This window comes from Camponotus floridanus, unplaced genomic scaffold, assembly GCF_003227725.1.
Source record: "Camponotus floridanus strain SB8 unplaced genomic scaffold, Cflo_v7.5 scaffold6, whole genome shotgun sequence".
NCBI lineage: Eukaryota > Metazoa > Arthropoda > Insecta > Hymenoptera > Formicidae > Camponotus > Camponotus floridanus.
Genome location: NW_020229769.1, coordinates 1,626,637 through 1,654,530, shown reverse-complemented (window position 1 = coordinate 1,654,530; position 27,894 = coordinate 1,626,637). Strand labels below are relative to the sequence as shown.

General features: G+C 30.1%; 4 protein-coding genes and 1 long non-coding RNA gene across 5 annotated transcripts in view; 3 read left to right on the top strand and 2 right to left on the bottom strand.

Moving 5' to 3' along the window:
* LOC109610048 overlaps positions 1–13,501 on the bottom strand; it is a 64,487-nt gene extending 50,986 nt beyond the window's left edge. Inside the window, exon 1 of the long non-coding RNA XR_002192587.2 lies at positions 13,209–13,501. This is a non-coding gene — a long non-coding RNA (uncharacterized LOC109610048). The remainder of the gene's footprint in view (positions 1–13,208) is intronic.
* Positions 2,822–10,569, top strand: LOC105252037 (C-1-tetrahydrofolate synthase, cytoplasmic). The gene is made up of 12 exons (XM_020027762.2): positions 2,822–3,075; positions 4,020–4,355; positions 4,966–5,058; positions 5,146–5,287; positions 5,360–5,471; positions 6,959–7,524; positions 7,774–8,077; positions 8,357–8,574; positions 8,859–9,322; positions 9,672–9,924; positions 10,088–10,273; positions 10,366–10,569. Exons 1-12 carry the CDS (start codon positions 3,026–3,028, stop codon positions 10,453–10,455), a joined length of 2,814 nt encoding a protein of 937 aa, XP_019883321.1. The 5' UTR covers positions 2,822–3,025; the 3' UTR covers positions 10,456–10,569.
* On the bottom strand, positions 10,636–12,658 carry LOC105252036 (probable methyltransferase-like protein 15 homolog). The gene is made up of 2 exons (XM_011259207.3): positions 12,574–12,658; positions 10,636–12,305 (listed from the first exon to the last, which is right to left on the bottom strand). The coding sequence occupies exon 2, from the start codon at positions 12,019–12,021 to the stop codon at positions 10,897–10,899; it is 1,125 nt and encodes a 374-aa protein (XP_011257509.1). The 5' UTR covers positions 12,022–12,305; positions 12,574–12,658; the 3' UTR covers positions 10,636–10,896.
* Positions 13,502–14,294: 793 nt separating the features above from the next.
* LOC105252041 (zinc finger protein 567) lies at positions 14,295–18,462 on the top strand. Its single transcript, XM_011259210.3, has 3 exons — positions 14,295–14,334; positions 14,877–15,121; positions 15,212–18,462. Exons 2-3 carry the CDS (start codon positions 14,999–15,001, stop codon positions 17,663–17,665), a joined length of 2,577 nt encoding a protein of 858 aa, XP_011257512.1. The 5' UTR covers positions 14,295–14,334; positions 14,877–14,998; the 3' UTR covers positions 17,666–18,462.
* A 2,034-nt stretch (positions 18,463–20,496) lies between these two features.
* LOC105252042 (enolase-phosphatase E1) lies at positions 20,497–26,121 on the top strand. The gene is made up of 6 exons (XM_011259211.3): positions 20,497–20,778; positions 21,373–21,474; positions 22,359–22,549; positions 23,322–23,454; positions 23,586–23,709; positions 23,852–26,121. Exons 1-6 carry the CDS (start codon positions 20,683–20,685, stop codon positions 25,375–25,377), a joined length of 2,172 nt encoding a protein of 723 aa, XP_011257513.1. The 5' UTR covers positions 20,497–20,682; the 3' UTR covers positions 25,378–26,121.
* The last annotated feature ends 1,773 nt before the right edge of the window (positions 26,122–27,894 follow it).

Sequence of the window (27,894 nt, the reverse complement as noted above, 5' to 3'; positions counted from 1 at the left end):
ATATGTGTGTGTGTGTGTGTGTGTATAATGCTTCCCATAAAATGCAGTTATAATTCATAAAAAAGAAATAATTAATTATTTTTATCTTTTTATCTTAATTATTATATTAAATCTTTGTGTTTATTTTTTTTATAAAAAATTTTTTTTATAAAAAAATAAACACAAAGTAAGTAATTGTAAATGCAACAAATATTTGTATTTATTACTTCATTTTGTATTGCTAAATATATTTTCATCTAATCTATGAAAATTAAATAACATCGTTGAAGTGCATATGTGCATAATTAGAAACGCATTCTCAAAAATATTATCATGTTTATCATAAATTAATTCTAATTAAGCATCATCTATGACGTGATGAGATAACGAAATGTTGCATTTCAATGCGTCTCTCACATTGCGCGTGATTAATCAAATAATTATCTTTTATATAGACAATTATAGATAGAAAGTTTAACTTTATAAATTTTCTCATGTAAAAGTAAATAATGCATATCATTTGAATTAATGTTTAAAAATTAATGTTTAATATTATATTAATGTTTAAAATTAATGTTTAATATTAATGTGATTATAATTTGACAGTGTTTGCAAAAGATATTAATTGTAAGAAAATTTATAATTATTTAATTAATTTATTATATAATTTATTATATTATTATTTTAATTAATTTATACAAATTATTATTCTATTAGATATGAATAAATTATTATTATCAGTATTATTCTCTGTTAGAAAAACCTATATAAATTATCTTTAAAATATATATATACATATGATTTATAATAAATTTAAAAAATTTAAATCCTGAAATATATATAATATATGCATTAATGAATCTAGAATTAACTTGAATCTAGAATTGTACATACATTTTTTTATCTATAGTAAATTTTGAAGATATTTATTCTTATTTCTCTATATATAAATAGAGAATATGTAAGTATATTATAAATCTAAACGTTTGAACAAATTAAATTTGTATTTTTAAATTTTTATTTTTGTGTGTTTTGATATAAATAATTTGTAGTCTATATCTAAATTTTATCAAAATAATAATTTTTTTAATTATTTCATATTGTTCATATTGTTATACTTTTGTTTATTTTAATACTTTTATATTTTTCTACTCTTTATATTTTTCTTACTCTTAAGCTCTTTATGTTTAAAATTATACATTTTCTTTGATAACTAAGTCAATTTTTTATTCCGACTATATGTTGAAATATAATCATTTTATTAACTTTCGATTTTTTCTTAAAAAACATATATACAATATATATTGAAGTGAACATATTTATCAAACATATTGTAAAGAACTATATCTCTTTTTATTTAATTTACATCCTTAATAAAGCTTACTTTCCTTTCTTTCTTATGCGCCTTTAAGCAATTCTTATTCATTTATACTAACCCAATTTTTGTATTTCAAAGAAAACATATTTTGAGCCCAATTTCAAAATAAATTCTGTGTATTCTATTCTGTAAATAAAGATTTCCAAGCATTATATCATTTACTAATAGTATTGAAAAAAAAATATCAAAATTTTTTTGTACATGATAAATGTATATATAAATGTATATATGTATATATGCGATATATTTATAAAAATCTGTAAAATATATCACATTCATTATATATCACAGTTCAAATAAGACTGATTGTAAAATGAGTCAAAGTTTATCGCGCTGGATATTATAGCTAGCAAATATGATATTTCTCAATATGATTCTTTATTACAAAGTTGCATCTGTCGAGGAAAACTAGGCGAGATTAATATATAGTTATGTCAAGTTGCTCACGTTGTTATATCAAATTATCTTATGATATCGAAAGCTCTCAAGTAAAATTATCAATTTAATTAATATTATAATTATTTTATAAATAATATAATAATTTTTATATTATAGATATTTTTTCTAAAAAAATTGAAAATACATTAAAATTTACATTAGAAATATTAAAATATTTTTAAAAAGTCAATGAAATATATATATATATATATATATATATATATTCTTAGTTTTTTATAATATTTTTATGACTAAGTTTTATATATTCAGTTGAGTTATTTATATATATATATATATATATATATATATAAATAACTCAACTATATATATATATATATATATAATATATATATATATATATAAAACCTATATATATAATATATATATATATATAAAACTCAACTGAATATATAAAACTTAGTCATAAAAATATTATAAATATATAAAAATATTATAAAAAACTAAGAAATATTAAGGAAAACATTGATCTCTCATTAATAATGATAATTTTATACTACTTTACATCGTATATTATATAAAAAACGTAGTACATACGTGACATAACAAATCATAATAATAATGTGCATAATGATACTACGAAGATATGATGGTACACTTACATAACTTAAAATAAAAATAATGATACACTTATATAACTTAAAATATAAATGATAGTTCTTTCTAAAAAAATTTTACTTGAAATGAAAAATTAAAGTAACAAAATAAAAATATAAAATATAAAATCTCTTAATTAATTTTAAAATATATAAACGAATAAAAATTTTTTATTATTTTGATTAATAAGTGTAAATTATTTTTAAAAAAATAATATAATTAAATATTTAATAATAATGAAATTACATATATATTAGAATGTAAACTGATGGGTAATTATTTTTCTTATTAAGAATTTAATATTAAATTCATTCAAGTATTGATACTGAAATAATACATATTTTTGTGACACCCTGTATAACGTCGATGATCACTCGTAAACCGGTCGGGAACTCTAAGGACAGTCATTTAATCAACGTCAGTTGATACGATAAGCCTACGTTCGTGAGAAAACTTATCGATATTTGTGCTTCTTAAAGTAGTGCATAAAAAAAGTAGTGTTAATCAATTTATATAATCTAATCTTGCTAAATTTAATAAACATAATTTCGTTCTCAATTAAATCAACTTCAAAATTATATAAGTTGAAATCCTTTTAGATTTTTGAACAGAACCATGTCTACGAACGTGAGAGGAGTTGTATTGTCTGGAACTGAATTGGCAAAGTGAGTACCATTCATTTATTTCGAGTCTCTTGTTAACAAAAAATTGAATGCATTAATTTTAAAAAGAAGATCAATCAATTATAAAATATTGACACCATTAAAAACATGCCATAAAAGAAATATTGAAAAAATATCAAATATTGTTTACAAAGAGAATAGTAATCATTATAATTTGATCAAAAAAGCGGATTATAATAAATTATTACAGAATATGCACAAAATGTTTGAAAAATTATATAATATCATTACACAATGTAATATCATTATTTTTTTCTTTATGAGGTTATGGTATTTTAAAGTATGCGAAAGTGTACTTTATGATAAGATATAAAAGATAAGAAATAATATAAAGTGATAAATTTTGAAATGAAATTTATATACATATATGGCAATTTTCTATCAATTATTCTTTATATTTATAAAATAGTTAATAGATATATCGTTCTATATTTGCACTTTCTACACTCAGATACTCCGTTTTCTTTCTTTCTAAAGTCCGAGTATATATTCGTCTTATTTCAAACGTAGAAATTTCTGTAGAGCAAAACGAGCAAACCTGTTATTATTCAGAATAGTCCGCGAAATTCAAACTTCTAGAAAGCTGAAATTTAGTTGAATAATTACATAAATATATTATTTTATATTGAATAATCGCAAACAGTCAAATCATAGTGTCAACATAAAATAAATTTATAAATTAATAAATAGCAAAGTGCACATAAGAACACATCAGAAAAAAACTTCAAAAAATTTAGTATTGAACTTCTTAAAAATTGTTTAAAAATTAAATTTTTTCACAAAAATATTTCCTTTTAAAAAAGTTTTATTTTTTATTTAAAAAGTAAACAATATTTTATGAATCAATCTTGATGCATATTATAAATATAAAAATATATTTAACCAAATTTATGTAATAATCAAATATATTTAACCAATTTTTACAGAGAAATCCGTGAGGAGTTAACTAAAAATGTAAATACTTTAAAAGAAAAATTGCATAATTTTGCACCCGGCCTAGCTATTGTCCAAGTAGGCACAAGGGAAGATTCGAATGTCTACATAAAGATGAAAACTAACGCCGCTCGCGAAATAGGAATCAACGTTCAACACTGTCAACTTCCTAATACCATAACGGAAATAGAGCTCATCAATAAAATTAACAAGCTAAATGATGATCCAAATATTCACGGGATTATTGTACAAATGCCGCTCGACAGTGTCAATAAAATCAATTCTCATTTGATCACTGACCTTGTCTCACCGGCGAAAGACGTTGATGGGTAAAATATTATGTTTGATATATATAGAATATTTCTGAAATAAATCGTTATTTGACAGCATATTCTACTAATCTTGAAGATATAAAAAATATTATATCTTATAAATTCTTATAGTTTCGTGATCTAACGCACGTCTATTCGAAAAATATTCTAATTTATAATAATATATCGAAAAATATATAGAAATTTATAATTATTATGATATATCAAACTTAATTAAGTTCAATTAATAATTACAATTTTTAAGTTAATTAATAATATCTAAATATAACGTGAAATTCTTATTTTATAATTATTTCAATCTTTAATGATTATTAACTTATCGTTATTCTTGATGTAATATTACTACATAGATACATATATCTATAATTACACAATCGTGCAATATATACTCAAAAGATTTTATGACGTAAAGAATGATGATAAACAAGAGAGAAACTAATAACCTTTGACACGCTAAGATTTGATAAGACTAGAAAGATAGGCATTAATTTGAACAAATATGTTTTGCTACACAAAGTTAAAGTATTTAAAATATCACAAAAACAATAAATGCATATAATAAATTTGTATCCCTCCACAAGAAATATATAATCACTTTTAATTGCAGATTAAACACCATTAATGAAGGACGAGTTGCAATCGGTGATCTATCTGGTTTTTTGCCATGCACTCCTAATGGATGTATTGAATTAATTAAAAAGTATGTTTTATCGATAAGACATTTTAAAATTTTATAGCATAAAAAATATGTGTATTTTCATCATTATATAATTAAAAACAATTTTAGGAGCGGTGTACCTATTGCCGGTGCTCAAGCCGTAGTTTTAGGAAGGAGCAAAATTGTTGGCACTCCCGTTGCCGAATTATTAAAGTGGCATAACGCCACTGTAACAGTCTGTCATTCGAAGACGAAGAATCTTCCTGATGTCGTAAGCAATCAAATTTAACAATTTCTTACATTCATAGAAAAAAATATAAATTTGAAAAAAATTTTATTTTAGGCACGTCAAGCTGATATTTTGGTAGTAGGCATAGGACAGCCTGAATTAGTTAAAGGTAATTGGATTAAACCAGGCGCCGTTGTTATCGATTGTGGCATCAATCCGATATCAGGTACATAACATCATTTTTATGCGATATGTTGAAAAAAAAAATTAATTGAATTTAAATTCATCAAAAAATTCATCGTTAAATTTAAATTCGAAGAATTCAAAAATACTTTATAAAATAATTTGTTAAACAACATTGATTTCCTATAAAATCTTAACATATTCACAATCCACTGTTTTATATATGAATTAGAGTAATTCACATATAGAAATCGCAATAATCTAAAAGTAAAAAATATGAATATATCACAATGGTAACAAATTAAAAAAAAATATAATTTATATTGCTCCATACAAAAGACTCTTGTAAGTCTATAAATCTATAAATATTATATGTACATAAATGTTATATGTAAATAACATTAATTGATTATATTAATTATACTAACATTTTTATAGAAGTCTTAAAATATATTTTATATTATTTTCTTTGAATATATAAGTAATATCCATGCTTATAGGTATAAATTGTGAACATGTTAATATCCGCTTATATATATCTTATCATACATTATCTCTTTTTCTCGAATTTTTCCTCTTTGCTTTTTCTTGCCCTTTCTTTTGTTACGACATAAAAGACTGCTATCCATATATTTCAAGTTATGAAAGACAAAATAGTATAATATGATACGATTCTTCTCAATTCTTTAGTTTAACTTCAGTTGGTCTACGAATACGTACGTCATAATTAGTTTTTGAATGTGTATAAGACTTATCATTAAAATATATAAAGCAATAACTTATTATCAAGTTAATCATTAAATATATGAAACAATATATATGAAGAAATAACATCATCAAGTAGATATATTAGTTCATATAAATTACAAATACTATATATAAATTTATAAACAATAAATTAAAAAACAAAATGATATAAAAAATATTTTTTAATCATTTATTATTCTTTGGTAAAAATAATAAATAATTTTAACAACAACAATTTTCGTTTTATTTAATAATTATGTAACATTAATCTATTTTGTATTTAATTTCTTTTTCATATTTTTTTAGTTTCATTGCAAACAGATATTTGACGAAAACATTATTTTTCAACTAAAATAATGTTTTTTTAAAAAAGTGCCATTTATTAAAAAATAAAATTACCTGTGTCCTAATCAGCTAGACTACATTTAAACACATGAATTTTATCTAAATAGAATTTTTTACTATCTAATCTTGAGCAGCTAGTAAATCATAAAATAGTAAAAACTGAATAGTTTCTAACTTGTAATCAGTTTTTTACGAATATTTTTCTACTCGGTTAGTCTAAAGAATTGTGTGCGCGCGAGCGTATGTATAAAAAATTATTCATTCTTTGAATTATTATTGATGTTTTTTGTTCACAATTATTTTCATATACTTTTCATAGAGTAAATTAATATTGGGCAATATTATTAATCTTTTACACGTAGCACTAAGACATTCAAAATATCGAAGAATTGAAGAAAAAGAATCACAATCGACATTACCATATACTGAATATTTTAGATTCTACAAAAAAAGGCGGACAACGTTTGGTGGGAGACGTAGCATACGAAGAAGCTGTCAAAGTAGCTTCGTACATTACACCGGTACCAGGCGGTGTTGGACCGATGACAGTAGCGATGTTGATGAAAAATACCGTAATATCCGCGCAAAAATCGGCGCAAAAACTTCTTAATGTCGAGTGGAAACTACGAATTCTTAAATTGAATCCTGTGAGACCTGTACCGAGTGATATTAATATCTCCAGAAGTCAACAACCAAAACCGATCGCTATATTAGCCGACGAAATCGGTCTATTGTCGAATGAATTTAGTCCTTATGGCAGTAAAAAGGCCAAAGTCGGTCTCAGCGTGTTACAACGATTGAAAGATCAACCAAATGGAAAATATGTTGTGGTAGCGGGCATCACGCCGACACCGTTTGGTGAAGGAAAAAGTACGACTTCCCTTGGACTGGTACAGGCATTAACAGCGCATAGAGGCAAAAATTCTTTCGTCAACCTTAGACAACCTAGTCAGGGACCTACATTCGGTGTTAAAGGCGGTGCTGCTGGAGGAGGGTACTCACAGGTATGACAAAGAAATTTCTCCAGATAATATCGATACTTATGAAAACATAATTATTTTTAATATCAAAATGAGCTAATAAGAGCTAACACACAGAAATTTAAATATGTATATCCTTGAATTAATCGCGCATTGACTTTTTTTATCCCATTTTAACGTTATCTTATTTTACTTACGTCAGAGCTCTTTTTTAATAATTATTTGTTATCACTTTATTTCGACACTAATCTAATATCAGCATCGATTTTCTAGGTAATTCCTATGGAAGAGTTCAATCTACACTTGACTGGAGATATTCATGCCGTCACCGCTGCAAACAATCTTCTCGCGGCACAAATCGATGCGCGATATTTCCACGAGTTGACCCAGAGCGATAAAGCCTTGTATGATCGGCTCGTACCAAGCATTAAGGGTGTCAGACAGTTTTCGAAAATCCAGCTAAGACGATTGCAAAAACTTGGCATCACGAAAACCGATCCGAAAACGTTAACGGAAGAGGAGCAAAGTCGATTTGCAAGATTAGATATCGATCCAAACAACATCACATGGACGCGAGGTGCGACCGTACACATATACACAGGGCAACACAGTTTTTCAACAAGAGACACAATTGACACAGTGTAACACAGTGAATCATTTCATCCTTGTTGATTGCCGAATGTAAACAAGGATGGAATTCACTGTATTACAATGTGTCGCTTGCTGAAAAATGGTCGCACATACACGCACGCACGCACACACGCACGCATCCACACGCACAAAAGCTAAAGAAAAATATATTCCACGAAAAAAAAGAATTTATTCGCAACAATTTATCAATATTTTTTTGTTATAGCGGTGGATATCAACGATCGTTTCTTACGAAAGATTACAGTTGGTCAAAGTGCAACCGAGAAAGGCAAGACACGAGAAACCTCGTTCTGTATTTCCGTTGGATCTGAAATAATGGCCATTCTAGCATTATCGACTAATGTTGACGATATGAAGAACCGACTTGGTAACATTGTTGTCGGATTTAATAAAAGCGGCGAACCCTTAACTGCTGAAGATTTTGTTAGTATATATTTATAAAATTATTACAAAAAAAAATATATATATATATTTTTTTTTTAATTATTAACTTGCACACTGTTTAACGAAATATATGTTATATATTTCGTTAAACAGTGTGCAAGTTAATAATTAATAATTTCAATCATATAAACGTAAAGTTATACGATTACAGTTGAATATGAGACGATTGATACACAATGAGTACATACAACAATGTTTATATCTTCATAATTTCACGAGATGAAAACAATTTATCGCTTCTCTAAATATCTATTCGTCCTCAGGGTATGACGGGAGCAATGGCGATTTTGCTAAAAGATGCCATAGAACCGACACTTATGCAATCATTGGAAGGTACACCAGTAATGGTACATGCTGGACCATTCGCCAATATAGCCCACGGTTGTTCATCAATTATTGCGGATGCTATTGCCCTAAAATTGGTCGGACCACAAGGCATTGTAGTAACGGAAGCCGGATTCGGATCGGATATCGGTCTGGAAAAGTTCTGTAACATCAAATGTCGCGCTTCAGGACACGTACCGAATGCCGTCGTACTCGTGGCGACTATCAGAGCATTAAAGATGCACGGTGGCGGACCACCAGTGACAACTGGAGCACCCTTAAAGAAAGAATATCTCGAAGAGAATATCGAACTTGTTAGAAAAGGCTTACCAAATTTACAAAAACATATTAGCAATGGCCTGAAATATGGCATACCCGTAGTTGTCGCCATTAATTCTCACACGTGAGTTTCTCTCTTTAATTTTTCAAAAAGAATCACATCTTAATAGTTACAAGAGCACGCGCGATGAATAATCTTGTATACGCACAGTAATATCTTATTTAATTAAATATTTTTATTTTTTTAAATTATGTCTGCAATGAATGCATGTCTTACTTTTCTCTTAGAAAAAATTTTTATCGTAATTTATCAATTATAATCTTATAATTTTGCGTATATGTTTAATGATTTGAAATATTGTCATATATTTATATAAATTCTGTAAACAAATACGGATATAAAAAACTGTAATTTAATTTAATATGATCAATTATAAATTATGGAGTAAATTATAAATATATTAATCTTTCAGGACCGATACCCCAGGAGAGTTAGAACTCGTTAAACAAGCAGCGTTAGAGAGTGGTGCAGCTGATGCAGTAGTATGCACTCATTGGGCTGATGGTGGGCCAGGTGCTATAGCACTTGCGGATGCAGTGATAGCTGCTACTGAAAAACCTAGCAATTTCAAGCTATTGTACAATCTCGAGGACAGTATCGAGGAGAAAATTAATAAAATCGCTAAAGAAATGTATGGCGCTGGTCAAGTTGTTTTTACAGAAGCGGTAAATAAATTTTCTATATCATACATATAAAATATAGTGTAGAGTTATAAACGATAATTTTGAAAATATTTATATACAGCAGAAATATGCATATAAGCACATGTTTCCACATACATATAATACCTCAATTTATAAAAAAGTTAATTTTAACTATCCATTATAGGTACAAAAAAAGATTGAAAATTATAATAAGTTAGGATACAACAAATTCCCAATATGTATGGCAAAAACAGCGAATTCTGTAACTGGAGATCCAGCTATCAAAGGTGCACCAACCGGTTTCACTCTTAATATTACAAATATATTCGTTTCGGTTGGCGCTGGATTTATTGTTCCTATGGTGGGTGAGGTAAGTGCAATGATTCTCTTTCAGTTAAATTAAAAAAAAATTATCAATTAAATAACGTTTACATTATCTTAGATTATAATAATGTATTCTAGATTATGATGATGCCTGGACTTTCAACTAGACCAAGTATCTATGATATGGATTGGAATAGCGAAACAGATGAAATAGAAGGCCTATTTTAAAAGAACTATTTTTCAGTAGAAAAAAACATTCCTACAATGTGATGTATATTAATAAGTTTTCAGTTATTCCCTTTTTTTGCGCAATATAATTATCAATATATAATTTCAATATAATATCAATTATATAATTATCAATAAATTTTTTCACTCAAGAGCTATTTTTTATTTGTTTATATACAACATAATAATATATTATTGATGTTATATACAACATGATATATTGTTGATGTTATATACAACATGATATATTGTTGATGTTATATACAACATGATAATAATATACATTCCATTAAAATAAATGTATTGTATATGAATATATACACCCACACATATACATGCACTATAAGTAATACAATCTCAACATATTTGTATAGCAATAGAGAAGAGATTTGTATAGCAATAAAGAAAATGAATTATTGCAAATTTTAAAATACAAAAGATTTATTTTACTTTCATAATGGCACGCAATTTCGCTGATTGTGATTTCGGATTTATTTCAATTTCTTCACTTGTAGGTGTTAGAACATGCTTATGCATCATTTTCCATGGTTTTTCTGTCAATATTTGAAATTCATTTGTATTAAACACTTTACCATAATTCGCATATTTTAATGCCACAGTATTAGCAACATTATCTGTTATATTTCCAGAGAGATGTCTTTTGATTATAGTATCTTCGAGTGAGTTAAAAGAGATAGTTATTAAACGACCAGATAATTTCAAGTATATATTCGCAAGAAGTATACCATAATTGATTTCATTTAATTCATTATTAACAAAAATTCTAAGTGCTTGAAATGTTTTTACAGCACTATGCGAATATTTGTCGAGATTATCCGTTCTAATTTCATCATCTAGAACAGATTCAACCAACTGAATCAGTTCTTGTGTTGTTTCTAATTTCCTAAACATATATCTAGCCTCAATAATGGCACGCGCAATTTTTTTAGCACGCTTTTCTTGTCCATAAACTTTTATGATACGAGCTAAATCCTCCTCTGTTGCTCTATCTAACACATCTGCAGCAGTAGGTTGTTTCAAACATCCATTCATTCTCATATCTAATGGTCCATTCTTTAATAAAGAGAAACCTCTGTTCGCATCCTCAATTTGCATCGATGAACAACCAAAATCGAACAAAAATCCATCTATGCTATTTCTTTTGATGTTATACTGTTTAAGTAATTGTGGTAGTTCAGAGAAGGTACCTAACAAAGGGATTACTTTTCCTGGATATTTTTGTGATAACTGTTGCGCATATTTGTATGCTACAGGATCTCTATCTAACGCAAATATCTTTATATCCGATAAATATTCTAAAAATTTAGTGGTATGTCCACCAGCACCAAATGTCATATCTACATATGTTTTGCCTGGTGATAAATCCATATATGTTAATACTTCCTGTGCCATAACAGGTAAATATCCATCAGGACAGACATTGCTATATTGTCTCATATTAACAGAATATAATAAATCTATACTTGCCAATAATGCATGTTTTTTGTCAATAAACCTTTTCTTACTGAACTTATCTATAAAATGTCTAATTCTTATTCCTAACATTGTTTACAAAATTTCGAATCTTTCCAAAAATTTTGTAAAGAAATCCCTTCTCTTCTTCCTTTAAATAATCTAACATTTCTGGCGTCAGTGCTAAGTTACACTGCTCTCTATTCAATCCACTTGCAGTGCTTAATAAAGAGCGCCTATAAAGTTGCCCATAATGATTCGATGCAATTTTTTTCAAACTTGCATAATAACGATTACACTGTTCTGGATTTGGTTGGCTAGCGTCACCCTTTGCAAAGGCAATCTTTAACTGGTCACGTATGTGTTGTCCCAAATCGCTAAAAAATCACCCAATCATAAATAGATTAATAAAAAGGTAAAAAAAGAGAATATATATATAGTATAAAAAATGTTCCATTTACCAATATTTACCAATGTTCCATTTACAAATTGTAAAAAATACCATTGTATATAAAAGAATATTTTAACCTAGCTAATAATCCTTTCTTTAAGAAAATACTAAATATTACCAATAATTAATGGTTACAATATTGTAAAAAATTTTATATATCTTATAAATTTTGCATTGCATTCTTTTGTAATTACCTGCCCACTTTGGTTTTATCCAGAGGCCACGATTCCAATAATTTCATAAAAGTTTTGTAATTACCAGCCATGATGCTATTCACAGAAACTCAAAATATGATACGACATTATCATGATGTGATACTTGAATTTTCAATGTAACCTGCCTTATCATTAAACAATCATATAATGCCTATTGTAGATAATGCAGTGATAAAGATGGAAAATTATAATATTATTTTGTAAGATATATTTTAAATTCCTCTGTTTTCCTATCCTAATCTATTAATGATTAGATGGTTTTTAAAGATGTGAGACAACACATATACATTCGCGTATCTAATTAAATAATTAAAACATCTAATCTCCATATAAATGACCGCTAATAACATCTCAACAATAAGTTAATCAAAAAACAATAAATTAATTAAATATGTGATATTAAAATATGATATGAAATATATATTTTTGAGAGGTTTTAGAGGTATAAAAAAGTGATACATATATATGTATAAATGACTATTATGCAAAATGTGAGTTAATCGCTATAATTATTGTAAATAGAAATCAAATTCAAAATAATCTAATAAATGTTATAAATAGATGAAATATCTCATAAAAATGTATAGCATGAAAATTATATATCATATACATACTTGATAATGATTCTGCATCCGCTGCAATTTGCGCTCAATCTGAGAGAAGAGCTAACTTGAGATATGTCAAGAGAAGGGTTGAATATTCTTCGCAAACAGATGGCTTATTCGCGATGCTTTACGCGGCGTATACGATAGCAATTACACATTTAATTAATACACTACACAAACGACCGATATTTTACGAGACACTCGCGGTAATTATTCGCGCGCGAAACATACACTTTTCAAATGTACCGTTTATTGAGGAGCAATCGCGCCATCTGCACTTCGAGAACAGCTTCTCAGTGTAACATAACAGAAGCCAACGGACCAATCACGTTACTGCAAAGAAAATTTGAAATATCTTTGTTAGTGGTAAAAACGCTCACACACATACACATATACATATGCAAAAAAAATAAATTATTATTAAAAATGTAATTCAAGGCAACCAAGTGCAGAATGATGACGTATACATATACCTGGCAATAATTTTGCACTCGATGCATTTTCGCTGCACTTCGGGAGGAAAACAGCTTGAAATATGATAGAATTTCGATCACGAATTCGATAGAATTTCGGAAACGTAGGGAAGATACAATTGCCGATTCTATTAATCTGTGCCGATATAATCGATGCCGATACACGATACTGATGAATAATAACGATTACACACTATTTACGTTAGGACGAAAAACTTCCGACAAATTTTCGCGAACAGAATTCACTTTTATACGACACATTTGCGAAAAACACGGAACTACACGACTTCACAATCCATTGACCTTGATGACTGTGATCGGACTCGATTGCGATTCTCGAAATATCGAAACTGTCGACAGAGAGCGTTCGAAAATCCTACGAGATAGAGTCGCGCTTAACTGACCAATCAGGACAGAGAAATCCTTTCTCCTGATTGATCGGTGAAACGTCACTTTACTTCACGGGTAGAATTTCTGAACGCATCTAGAAGCACAGGCGACATTGCAGTATATATAATTATATTGAAATAAAAGCTAAGATATTTCAGTAATTATTAAATATAACTGTGTGCCCGATATAATAAATTACAATCGTAATAATTAATATCCTCCAATATTAGAAATAATTGGGATAATTATGGATTGTAAAATAAGAAAATATTGTAAGTTAAAATTTCATATCAACGCTTCTGTACTTTTCGTTACTTTCTTTAAATTTTATACTACAACTTTCGTACTGTATTTTGTTATCAATCAAAAGTGCGGTCTCTATCTCTCTGAAGAATTCGATAAAGAATTGTGTACTTTGATATATATAGATAATTTTCTTCTATATATCTAACCGTTCTAACCTCTTTATCATCGTTATGCATAAGGAATAACTTAAAATACACTTAAAATTCAACGGTCAAATCTACAGTTTCCAAGGAAGCTTCAACGAGTGTATATTTTTTAAGTAGTAATATGAAATTATTAGATATTTGTTTCAAATCTCTTTTCGTTTTATATTGTTAAAATTGAGCATTTTACTAAGAATTTACAAAAATATAAGTCAAAGATAATTATGCTCTTGATAACTATAATTAGCATGTATTATGAATATTTATAATATTATTAGTATGATAATGTTTTGTGCAAATTTAACAATTTAATATATATTTTGCATAGGATTAATAAATTTTCAAGCTTTTTTTTTTCTTATTAGGTAATCGTAATCTTAAAGAAGTCTATTGATGCCAGTATTTAAGGAAAATGTGAATTCCTTATACAGCTTTTATAAATAATCTAATAAAAACTATAAAAACAGTTTGAAAGCAATTTATAGAAATGTCAAATAATTCAATGACATGTCGTTTGTGTGGTATTAAAGAGGAACTCATAAATTTAAAGTATATCTTTGATGAAGCGACTAATTTAGCACAGAAAATAAATGACACATTACCAATCAAGGTATATTAATGCTTTGTGTATATGTGATTCGTTAATTTAAATTTTAATAACAAACTGCTGTAAATCATTAGTATCGCTCTATTTTTACAGATTTCACAGGATGATTATTCTAAATATATATGTTTGGACTGCTACGAAAAAGTTACCACTCACTATGATTTTATCCAAAAGATTGTGGAAAACTCAAAAGAAAATATTAATATGGCAAAGAGTAATTCCTTATTTGAGGTCAATAAAACCGAAAAAATGGAAATTGCAACAGTCTCTAAACTGTATAATGATATGATATATACATGCCCAAATTGCAATATAGGTTTAATGATCCTAATAAACAGCAATCCTGATGATTGTAATTATGCATTTCAAATTTCATTGGCCATAGTAGATCAAATGGAGAAATCAATGGAAAGAGATATACAAACCTACGAAGATACAACAGAACTTGTTAATACTTGTATAAAAAGATCAAATACTGAAGATGAGTTGCATGAATCATCATTAAATCATAGTATTGTTACTGATATGTTGAATGACAAAGAACAAAATATCAACAAAATGGATGAAAACTTACCAATACTACAAGAGGACATAAATCATGTTGACACTTGTATTACATCTCAAAAAAGTAATGTATCACCTCAATTGAGCAAAGGTACAAAAAGAAAACTTAAAGAAAATATTTCTTGTCAAACATCTACTAAATCACAAAAATTAGAAACGCAATTAAATACAACAGATACTGATGTATTGAACAATGATTATGCATGTGTAGATATCTTGATTAAAAACGAGACTTTAAATGATGAAATAGAGGAACGCGTGGAGTGGCTTAGTAATGAAATTTTCTTCAAAGAAGAAAATAGTATAATGTATATAACAGAAACTGAAAATGACCATATTGGAAATGGTACAAAATACGACGATATCGATAATAAGAGCTGTCCAAAAATTGTATGTGACTTATGCGGAGCTCGTTATCTTTCACAGTTAAAATATGAATTTCACATGGAGAGGCATAAATCAGATAAAATGGATAGATATGTCTGTACAGTATGTGACAAAGAAGCTAGCAACGAAAACTTATTATGGGATCACTATTTCCACACACATAAAAGCTCAATACGATATGCTTGCACACAATGTGGCAAATTGTTTACGAAGAAACCAAGATTAAATGGCCACCAAAAGAGACATAAACACTTTGGTACTAAAGAGATACATTTTGAAATGGGCACGGATGAAATAACCGTCAATCAGGCACAGAAAGCTATTGCGATCGAAATACAAGAACGAGTTGCTACAAATTGTAGTCTCTGTGGAAAATTAATAACAGATTTAGATCCGGATGCTATTAACGATTTGGCGACATGCGCGGCCTGCGAGGACTCCACTTTATCTCTAATGGTCGATGGAAATGAAATGAAAGTGATCTCACCGCGGCAATATCATTGCTCGAAATGCCCAAAACATTTTGTGCGCAAAGAGAGACTGGAATTCCATGAGATGAGGCATAATGAAAATATGAACGAATTTATCTGCAGCACATGTGGCAAGGAATTCAGTGCAGAGAATTCCTTATATGAGCATTATCTCTTTGTACATAAAGGAGCTAGACCGCATATCTGTGAGCAGTGCGGCAAATCATTTCAGCTGAAAGCACGATTGAAAGAACATCATCGCACACATACTGGCGAGAGACCTTACCAATGTGACATATGTGGCTTGCGCTGCATGACCACCAATGCACTTAAACTTCACAGGAAAACTCATTTCTCCCACAATCGTTATATTTGCAATATATGTGATAAATCCTTTAGCAAAAAGCAGAACATGAATGAGCATTTAGAAAAACACTGGAAAAATGATAAGAATGTATCGCTACCGCAATTATTTACATGTTCGATATGTAGTAAAGATCTGCCAACCTATCGTATGTTGAAGTATCATATGATGGAAACTCATCAAATTGACCGCCAAGATCCCTTATTAACAACACAAAAACCATGGTATGAATGCAACGAATGTCACGAAAAGTTCAAACATCAAATGTCACTCAAGGTGCACAAAGAAAAGGTACACGAGGGCAAGGTGAGCCCGGTATTCCAATGCGATACGTGTAACGCTACTTACAGAATCAAGCAGCTGCTAATAAATCATATTAAGAGTAAGCACGGTGGCGAGAAGCGATACAAATGTGCACAATGTGGCAAAGGATTCAATGATACTAAATCCTTATACAATCATATTTTACTACACACTGGTAGGAAACCATTTACTTGTGAATACTGTAACATGAGCTTCAGGCGGAAAGACTCCAGGGATCACCATCGTCGTAAGCATACAGGCGAACAGCCTTACCAATGCCCGGATTGTGGCCAATCGTTTTCTACCTACAACAATCGGTCGAAACATCGCAAGAAGGAACATGGAGAAGGTGAAATTGAATGTCCAGAGTGTGGAGAAAAATGTAACAGTCAACAGGAAATTAGAATTCATCTAAATAAGCATCTCGGTGAAAAATTGAATAAATTACAATGTGTATAACATTACAAATAATATTAATTATGCAGGTAATGTTGATTTAATATACGAAGGTAATAAATAAGATAATAAGATCTAAAATATATGTATTCATGTATAACTGTAATTATAATATATCATTGCGCGTATTTACTCATACTTGACTCGAAAGTGATATGTTAACGAAGGCTACAATTCAACACATAATGTCTTAGTTCCTGGATTTTCATATTGATTTTCTCGCTATTGAAATTGACACTTGGTACATTGATGGAATAAATACCTGAACATACGAGATCTGTAAATAAAGTAATGAGACTTTTTCGAGATGAACTTTTATTTATAATTTAACTATAATTTAACTCTGTCTCCTTCAAAATAGTTCCCTTGAAGCCTCCCTGGGAAGCCACGCAAACGCCTGAGACGTTGTTTCCAGTCTTCATAACATTGCTGAAACTCCAAAAACTGCCAAAAACTCCGTAATCTAAAGCACAGAAAAACATTTCTGTCGTCTCCCAGCCGCCGTATTCTCCTGAACTGAAAACTCATCTCAAAGGACATCACTTTGATACGACCGAAAACGTAAAAGCGGCTGTAACCGACCAGCTGAAGGTCATTCGAGTTTTTGAGTTCCAGCACTGCTATAAAGACTGCAAACAATGTCTCAGACGCTGCGTGACTTTCCAAGGGAACTATTTTGAAGGAAACATAGTTAAATTATAGTTAAATTATAAATAAAAGTTCATCTCGAAAAAGTCTCATTATTTTATTTACAGACCTCGTATATAGACAATGTATGGAAAAATAATATATACGATACATTATAGATACATGATATAAATTCTTATGTGTATCTGACAGATCTTGTTATCTTATTTATTAAAATGTTTTTGCATTATATTATACAGATAATATAATTAGATAAAGTTTATAAATAATTGCAAAATTATATAAAATAAAATTACATATGCTATATACTATTACATATGTACTATCATACACATATTTATAGTAATACTACATATATATGACATGCACATTATACATATTATATGTATATATGTATATACATATATGTACACACATACACACATTAGATAGCATAGCTTTTTTAAATCATATTAAATAACTAATTTTATATATTCACATTCATATTACATGTATTACATACACACATAGTTGATTGATTTTAATATAATGCAAATAAACATAATAATGTTTTTATACATTTAATGATCTTTATGTTAATTTTTGTTGTATTTCTATATTAAATTCCATGCTTTTTGATTATAATGTAACTGTATGTGTATTACATCATGCAATGTATGATGGTTTGTAAATATAAGATATGTTCATGAATGAAAAAAAGTATTTTTTAAAAATATATTCTTATATCTCTGTTTATGAACATTACAAAATTAACAGGCATTGTTTGTTCTTTTAATTTATTCGTTTAATTGTAACATGTTATCTCATGTATATTTTTCTAATTATAAGATTATATAATATTATTGTTATCTATAGTAATATTACATAACAATATTATTATTATTTAATTTTTTATTCTGTATGTAATCAAATTACAAATATTTTTATTTTACTCTAGAAATATTTCCTAGGGAAATTCTTATGGCTATTCTAACATTATTAATATACCCATATGTCATTGCAATATATATTGTACATATGTTTATATATATATTAACATCGCACAATATTGCCGAGAGATTAAAGCAATGTAGTCATCGTCATTCAAATTTAAATGGCTACTGCGATGCGCGCGTCACACAGAAATTTAAATGGACGTGGCATTGGCGCAAAAATCAGGTGATCGCCCGTGCTCTTCCACGGACAGCCAAGAAATTCTCCATCATCAGCTACAATGAAAAAATGTCTTCGTATCAAGGAAACGATTGGATTTGCGACATAATCGTGAGACCGTCGACGAACTTGAAACAAAACGATCGAGTCTCGAGGATCACGTGCCATTTTTCAAAAATGGGCAAAAAAATAATGCGCGACATGGAACTATTTTTCCGCGGAGTGATATCGGTGAAGGGGTTCGTTATCGAGTCAATATTCGAAGTCGGTTTTTCGGGCAAACCGATCGTTTTTCGATCACGAATCGACGATGGGGACCTCGCGAATTTTCACGCCGATCCACTTGTGAAAACTCGCCAAAGCAAGCCATTTTTCACAGGATTCAGCAGCGTGAAATTTTTCACAAGGGTGGCATACGGGGCGCACACAAGCGCGCACACCGATTCGCGATGGCGAGATCGCTGATTGGACGAAGTCGAGGGGGAACGAGCGCGATTCGCGGTACGCACTCACACCGTCGCGCGATCGCGAGTACCTACGGCCGCGGTTTTGTATTTAATACAGGATTGTCGCGATTCGCCGCAAAACCCGGCGTTTTTCCCCGAAATTGAAGCTTTGATTTTTCACCCACGTCAATTACAGAGCGGACATCAATTTTCTCCGAACGAACAAACATTCCATTAATATCAAGCAATATAAAAAGGATGAGGTTAAAAGGTTAAAGACTCTAGTTGGAATCGTAAAGTGTAGCAATACATTTATGCGATTTAATGGAACGGTAACTCATCGGATAGAACGTAAATATATAAAAATTCTCGTAAAGATTTTTAAAGAAATATTTTCAATTTTTTCAAGATTTCTTTGTAAACGTCTTTTAGATATCTCTGCAGTTTTATATTCCGCGAGATCCAAGGTCGACGAGTTCCGATGAAAATCCGGGCACCCGAGATTCATGGGTACGGACTTGGTTACCGGGTACACCAGGGCGCGAGCCGCGAGCGGAGGGGGATTCGCAAGAGTTCGCACGCATACACCGGCGACTCTGGCGAGCACACATTGGCGCACGGCCAACGGCGAATTCGTTCGCCGGCTCCCAACAGGAACGCATCGTCGCCGACATACACAGCGTGAGCGCCAACCTAACCGAGGGGGAACACCATACATATATATATAGATACACCGTTATTAATTCTACGGTCGTGGGCGAGTCGTTTGTGAAAATGGCCGGGGAAAAGCGCAGCCAGGACCAGGATGAGACCGCGAGGACGGTGCTCATCGACATCGAGGGCACCACCACGAGCATCAGCTTCGTTAAGGTAAAGAGCACAAAGGCGATAAGGCACGGATAGCGCGAGCGCGTCTCGCAAACTCGGCGCAGCCGTTTCGCTCGATTCCCTGGACGGCCAAATTTATGCAGACGGATATTCCGCGAGCGGCGACGCCGACGACGGCGATGGCGATGGCGATGCCGATGGCGATGGCGGTCGTCCGCGCGATCCCGACTCATCGTCCGGATGTCTGCGGAAAAGCGAGTATATATACGGTCGAATTCCACGGCGGGTTATTGTCCTCGCGTCTGGGCGGTGTGCCGGCTCGAGTTTTCGGCAAGTCGCCGCCACCGCCACCATCGCCGTCGTGTTTTGTGAATGAGAGACGACTCGAGAAAGAATTTAGCTTGACAATTTTCCTTTAACGAGAAGCGAACCCGCGCCCCTCCCGGATTTCCATAACAGCGGGCGGTCGAAAAATCGAGCTTGAAAATAAACACTATCACATTTTAATAGATATCGGTCGCGAATGTATATTGACGTGGCGCGCCGAGACGCCACCGAACGAGATTCCTCTCGGCGAGCGTGATTCTTCCGCCACGACGGCGATTGATGCTTATGCGCGGCTTGTTTCCCTTGCAGGAGACCCTCTTTCCTTACGTGCGTCAGAATTTGAAGGATTATATTGAGACAAAATGGGAGGATGAGGAGTTTAAGCAAGACTATGAGAAATTAAAGGAACAGGTAACTATGAAATTTTGTCCAGAGTTTAAAAGACAGATAAATATACAATTTTGATCAGAGTTAAAGAAATAAATATGAGATCTGGCAACCAGTTTCATAAAGGAAATAATCAAAAAGATATTTTTATATATGTATCCTTGTTTAAAAATCTATGTTGTAAGAAAAAAATACAAGTCATAATTCACATTATGTGTCAAAATCTTTCTTGAATGTGTATATGTTTTTTCTTTTTTTAAATTTTTTTTCATTAAATAAAATTTAATATTTTTAATAAAAGTAATATATTAAAACAATTTTCATTTAAGACATAAGAAAATCAATTAATTAATTGGAGAAAATCAATTTAACTGATCAAATGACTGGTTAATTGTGAAAGCTTTAAAAAAACACTTGTATGTTTTTAAAATACTATTTGGAAATAATATTGTTAGAAAATACCATAAAATACTGAATACAGAAGATTTTCTTATGTTACACTAAAGAAATTATTGAATGATTATATTGTTTTTCAAGTTATTCTTACTATAAAGTAATGAGATTTCTGATATCAATAACAAATCAAGAGAATCAAAGTGTACCTATCCTTTTCCATCCTTCTAACATTAAAGACTATCTTTTTGTGCAGGAATGATGTTTTTTTCTTGATTTATGCATACTTCTTTGTACCTTAATATAAAGCTTGATATTTTTTATGTTTTATATATGTTTTAATATAATGTATATTTTTCTTTTCTGTTATGCGGTGATAATTAAATTTATTTTAGACTTAGATCTAATGCAAAGAAATTTTGAAGTTTTATGATTTATTTTCTTTAGTATTTTATTATATTTTATATATTTTTTTTTATCAATATCATCAATAGTCAATCAATGTGCTTTTTTAGGCAAAAAAGGATGAAAATGATAAATTAGATGGCTTTGTAGCAATTATTGGTGATAAGCCTGAAGAAGAAAAAGATTCACTTTTGAAAAATGTTTTGTGGCAAATGGATAGCGATCGTAAAACAGGGGCATTAAAGCAACTACAAGGACATATGTGGCGTGAAGCATATAAAACAGGCGCAATTAAAGCTCAGTAAGTTGTTCTATTTTATTCTTCCTTTAACTTTTTTTCACTTGCAATGAATAATCATTCATTTTTTATGCATCATATTGCTTTTTTATAAAATTTATGTATAAAAATCTTTTTATAAAATATTAGAATTTAAAAGTCTATACAAGTGGTATCATAAATATAAAAATAAAGAATGACATTATGTGTATGTATATATATATATATATATATATATATATATATGTGTGTGTGTGTGTGTGTGTGTGTATTATGTGTGTGTGTGTGTGTGTATTTATATATATAAATATATATATATTTATATTTATATATATATATATATATTTATATAAGTTTCTATTACATGCTTTAGATAACATATTTTAATAAATAGTGAGGTGAACATACATAATATTTGGGCTCACTTCAGTTATTTTACTTTTTATAAAATATCGTCTATGTTATATTAAAGATCATACATAAATAAGAATAGATTTTATGTGAAGCTTGTATTTTATAGTTCTATGATATTTTTCTCTATAACATTTTAGATTATACTAATTTGTGAATTTGTTTGTGCATTGTAATTGTTAGTTTTTTCTTTTTTTCCCTTAAGCAACTATTGTATGAGACATTATTTTATAAATAACTTTTTCTATCTTCAAATTCCTAAAATAACATTCTTAAATTTATATTGATTGTGAAAACTATTATATTATAAATATAATAATAAATTTTAGCTAAACGAATAGAGAAATTATTATAATATTAAGTTTCAAGAGCATATTTTGTTTAGTGTTTATGAAGATGTTCCTAAAGCACTTGAATCTTGGAAAAATGATGGCAGAAAAATATATGTTTACTCAAGTGGCAGTGTTGAGGCACAAAAACTTCTTTTTGGGCATTCTATACATGGCGATTTGCTTAAGGTATTATACAACAATACAATGCACTATTAAAGATATTCAACTACAGATATCTGAGTAAGATACTAAAACTATACCTGAAAACTATATCTGAGTAAGATACTATAACATTATCTTTTTTTCCCTTTTTTTAGTATTTCAGTGGTTTCTTTGATACAGAAGTAGGTGCCAAGCAAGAAAGTGATAGCTATAAAAATATATTAAGTAAAATTGATGACCAACCATCCAATGTTGTTTTCCTCACTGATGTTGTAAAAGGTTTGTATATTTCTTTTCTTTCTAAATGTAGGAAAGAAACGGCTTTTTTGTATAGATTTATTATATAGATTTACTACATTATATTTTTAGACAATGTCTGTAAATTTATTTTTGCTCATTCTATTTCTTTTTTAAATGATAGAAGCTGCAGCTGCCAAGGAAGCAGGTTTATCAACAGTCATCGTAGTACGTGAGGGTAATGCAGCCCTCAATGATGAAGAAAAAATTATGTATACAACTATCAAGTCCTTTTTGGATTTAACATTTCAAACATCTACAAAACGACAGAAATTAGAAACAACAAATGAAAAAATTGACAAAGATACAACTGACGTCAGTGAGCCAATGGACACTTCTGAAGATGTAGAAGTACCCGACATTAATGATCCAAACATTAAAAAAAACGAAGATGTGAAAAAAGAGACTGAATCAGAAGGAACAGAATGTCTAAAGAATCAAATGTCACAAGATACTTCAATTTCTTCGCCACAAAAAGAAGAACCAATGGCTATTGAAAAAGATCCTTCAAATTCTGAACAAAAGACTCCAATTGCAGAAGCAGAAGAATCTGTTGTCAAACCTAAGGATATGAATGAAGATACAAACAACTCATCTGGAAATGCAGAAGAAACTGTGAAAGATGACACTACACTCCTAACCACAAAAAAAAGTGATCAAATTGTTATACCAGAAAAGACTGAAGAAAACTTGGATACAGTTACAACTGAAATTGTTCCCACTGCCAATAAATCCCTAGATGTATCCATATCAGAGTCTATATCAAAATCTGAAAATACTCCAACGTCTTCCGAAGAAAAAATTAAAGATTCAACAGACATTGCGAAAGATATAAAAGTTGAATCTGTTGACAAAACTCAAGTGGCTGATAATGATAAAAAAGACGATATTGAACCGCAATCACAAAATTGTGACAACACAACAGCGGACAAACTTAAAGAATGTTTGACAGCAGAAAAGGATGAAAAAGAGGAAAAAGAATCAAAGATAGTTTCCGGCAAATCTGAAAACGAAAATGTAACAAAGAATGAACAAGAAGAAATAAAAAATGTAGAGCCGATTGCAGTAGACCTTGCAGAAAATGGGGAGACTACACAGGCAGCTGTAGAAAACATTACGGTAACAGAAATGGAAGCAACAACTAGTACAACAGATGTAAAAAAAGAAGTAACAACGCCGGCTGATGTATCCGCAGAAAAAAGTTTAGAAACAGTCGCGAAAACTGAAAAAATCGATGAAAAGACATCCCAAGAAACGGAGGAAACGATGGTCACTGACGCTGAAAAACGCGAGAATGAAACTACGAAACAGGAGACAAAAGATGAAGAGACAGTGAAAGAAGAAAATGTAGTGGATACGAAAGACAAAAATATAGTGGATTCGGAAAAGCAAAAACTCAATGGAACCGCGCAAAACGGAAATACGGATGTGCCAGTGTTGGATGACAAATTACACAGTAATGGACTGAACGAAGGACCGTCGAAGGAGACGACGAGCGAAGAAGCGGCAGCGCAAAACGGTGAGCCTGAGAGTTCGTCGGAAAGTAGTGCGGAGTCCATAAAAGTTAAAAAGGTCGTCGATTCTACCGTAGTCGAGGGTGCTGGAGAACCTGACGTTGTTCCTCCTGTAGTTGTAGCAGCGACGTCTTAACTTTGTTCTTATACAGTTTAAGAAGTCCTACATACATAACCCTAATCCACAAGTACTTATTCACAGGTATAAACTGATATAAATTGATTCCATATACTTTACGTAAATCGTACTACGTGTCAAAAACGTGACGCGCTATTTTAAAATGCAGTTCGTAAACTATCATTCTTTTCAGCGATTATAACGAGAGAAAGAAAATAGCGGGATATGATACGAAAGATTTGATTGTTCTTTGAACATTACGATAGTTGTATATTTTACTTTCCGTGATGGCCAATTTCTCTATTTATATGATGTCTACATCGTTAACGTTTTATGTTAACTCGTATATACACTGACTGATGCCTATATCGCGGAGATCGGCTTCTATCGTTAGTTTTTTTTTCTGTTTGCTTTCCCTAATAATGATCCATTTTCGATTATTATTATGACAATTTTTATGAGGGAAAGTTTGACCTATTACGATTAAATTTGCAAAACTTTCTTAGCTGTAATTTCGCGCGTGATCGGTCTAGAAGTAATCGAACGTGTCATTCACTGTAATCGATTACTATGTGTTTTTAAAAGTTCCCCCATACTATTATTAATATTTACATGACATGTGTACTGACTTATCTTTTTTATATTGCCTAAACAGAGAACAGGATCATACGTGAAAAACTGATAGGATAGGTAATTCCAATATAGTTGCAGTATGTTAAAATGTCGATTGTATCTGTGCCAAATGAATTTAACGATTCGAAATTATGCTTTCTTTATTTTACCTCTTCAGTTTTCTTTTCCTTGATAATTTGATATACGATATTTAAAAAATTTGATCAATTTTAGTTTTATTTTAGCAGTGCTGCAACCAATTACAATGAAATCCATTAAGAATTATTTTAAGACTAAACAATAACTGATTAAAAAAAATGCCAATAAAAACATATAGTTGGTGATTTTTTAGATTATATCATAGATTTTCGTTGCGCACAGCATATTCAACTTTATGAATTAGTAAACAATGCACATTTCGAGTCTAAATAATTGTAGATACATCACAACATACAAATAAACCTGTTAGTTTTGCTCATTGCGTTTTCGTTACATAAGATAATTAGAAATTTTTTAATCTTAGAGCTTACATCGATACGCTTTCTACCATCGTTTTGTCTGCCTAACATGGTTCGCATTTGCTTTGTAACGAACATTAATCCAATTACATTAATTCAATACAGGATTATTGAATTCAATTTCACTAAACATTTATCAAAGATCTTAAAAGCTTATTTTACTTTTTATATATATATGCTATCATATTTCGCAATTTATCTTTTCAACCTTAGAGATGAATTAACTTTTAATTGATTACTTGAATAAACTGACCCAGTGATTTATATCCAGTGATTACAAAGACATGTAACCAATTGAAGCCATTTTCTTCTCTATGATTGAATCACGACACGATTTAAAAGTACTCGCGGAAGAGCATATCGATTTGTAGATTTACTCTGTTCATTCCTATAAATTGATATTGAGTTGCAAAATCCATGTGTAATGGAATTTACATTATCGTTTTACATATAATCTAAGTAGACAAATTTGTTAAAGTTGGCAAATAAATGCTATTGTGTATGAACTAATCGCTTAGATTACATGCAATATATGATAAAATAAATGCAGTATACACATGGATTTGCTCATTTTTTTGACGCTCAACATAGTATACGGAAACGAGAAAATAATAATAATAATAATAATAATAGCAATTAAAATAAAGTCACATGTAACGCTTTCGTTCATTATTAATTATTATTATTATTATTATTATTATTTTTATTTTTATTGCTATTCATGATGTCCATTCCTGTTAAATTGACTGTGATTTAAAAATATTAATAGACATAGGTTTTCCCCGAAACGATTCGTTATTATTGAGGACGCGAATACGATCGTCTTTGTCGACGAATGATATTCTGTTGCGATTATTTTTCTTCGAATTAACATGCCCGCGTCTAATAGAAGTCACTAAGGGGACTTCTATAGATCGATAGAACAATTTCGTGTCGTTCGCTTATTATTATGTTCACCGACTATGCTAGGGAGACGCGATGAAACGAAAGAAATGCGCGATACGTATCTCGTACGCTAGTGCGTGTATAACAGGAACGAATAGAAGGCCAATACGAACAAGCCACGATTTGATACTTTACGATATATACTCTTGACACAGACCTCGCATTTTTTATTTGTAAGTCGTTTATTCGAAGAATGATATGAATGTGTATTGGATACTAGCGACGATCATCCTTGCTATTACATTACCCATCTCGAAATAGTCAAATAAAAGTATTCTCATACTCGCCGTCTCGTCACCGCGCTCAACAAGTTTATCGATAGTCTAAAATCAGCTGTCGAATCATTTTTACACACGAAGTAACTTGCTCTTACTTATTCCATCAAAAGAATGTTTACATGTTTTAAGAGCGATTTTTAACGTCTGATCTATGAGGAGACGAGAATGGAAAAAAAGGTATT

Coding starts and splice junctions, on each gene's coding strand:
- LOC105252037 (XM_020027762.2), top strand. CDS start 3,026: ATGTCTACGAACGTGAGAGGAGTTGTATTGTCTGGAACTGAATTGGCA. Junction 7,525..7,773: donor CTGGAGGAGGGTACTCACAG/GTATGACAAAGA, acceptor TCGATTTTCTAG/GTAATTCCTATGGAAGAGTT. Junction 9,323..9,671: donor GTCGCCATTAATTCTCACAC/GTGAGTTTCTCT, acceptor TTAATCTTTCAG/GACCGATACCCCAGGAGAGT.
- LOC105252036 (XM_011259207.3), bottom strand. CDS start 12,021: ATGTTAGGAATAAGAATTAGACATTTTATAGATAAGTTCAGTAAGAAA.
- LOC105252041 (XM_011259210.3), top strand. CDS start 14,999: ATGTCAAATAATTCAATGACATGTCGTTTGTGTGGTATTAAAGAGGAA. Junction 15,122..15,211: donor ATGACACATTACCAATCAAG/GTATATTAATGC, acceptor CTATTTTTACAG/ATTTCACAGGATGATTATTC.
- LOC105252042 (XM_011259211.3), top strand. CDS start 20,683: ATGGCCGGGGAAAAGCGCAGCCAGGACCAGGATGAGACCGCGAGGACG. Junction 20,779..21,372: donor CGAGCATCAGCTTCGTTAAG/GTAAAGAGCACA, acceptor TTTCCCTTGCAG/GAGACCCTCTTTCCTTACGT. Junction 22,550..23,321: donor ACAGGCGCAATTAAAGCTCA/GTAAGTTGTTCT, acceptor TATTTTGTTTAG/TGTTTATGAAGATGTTCCTA.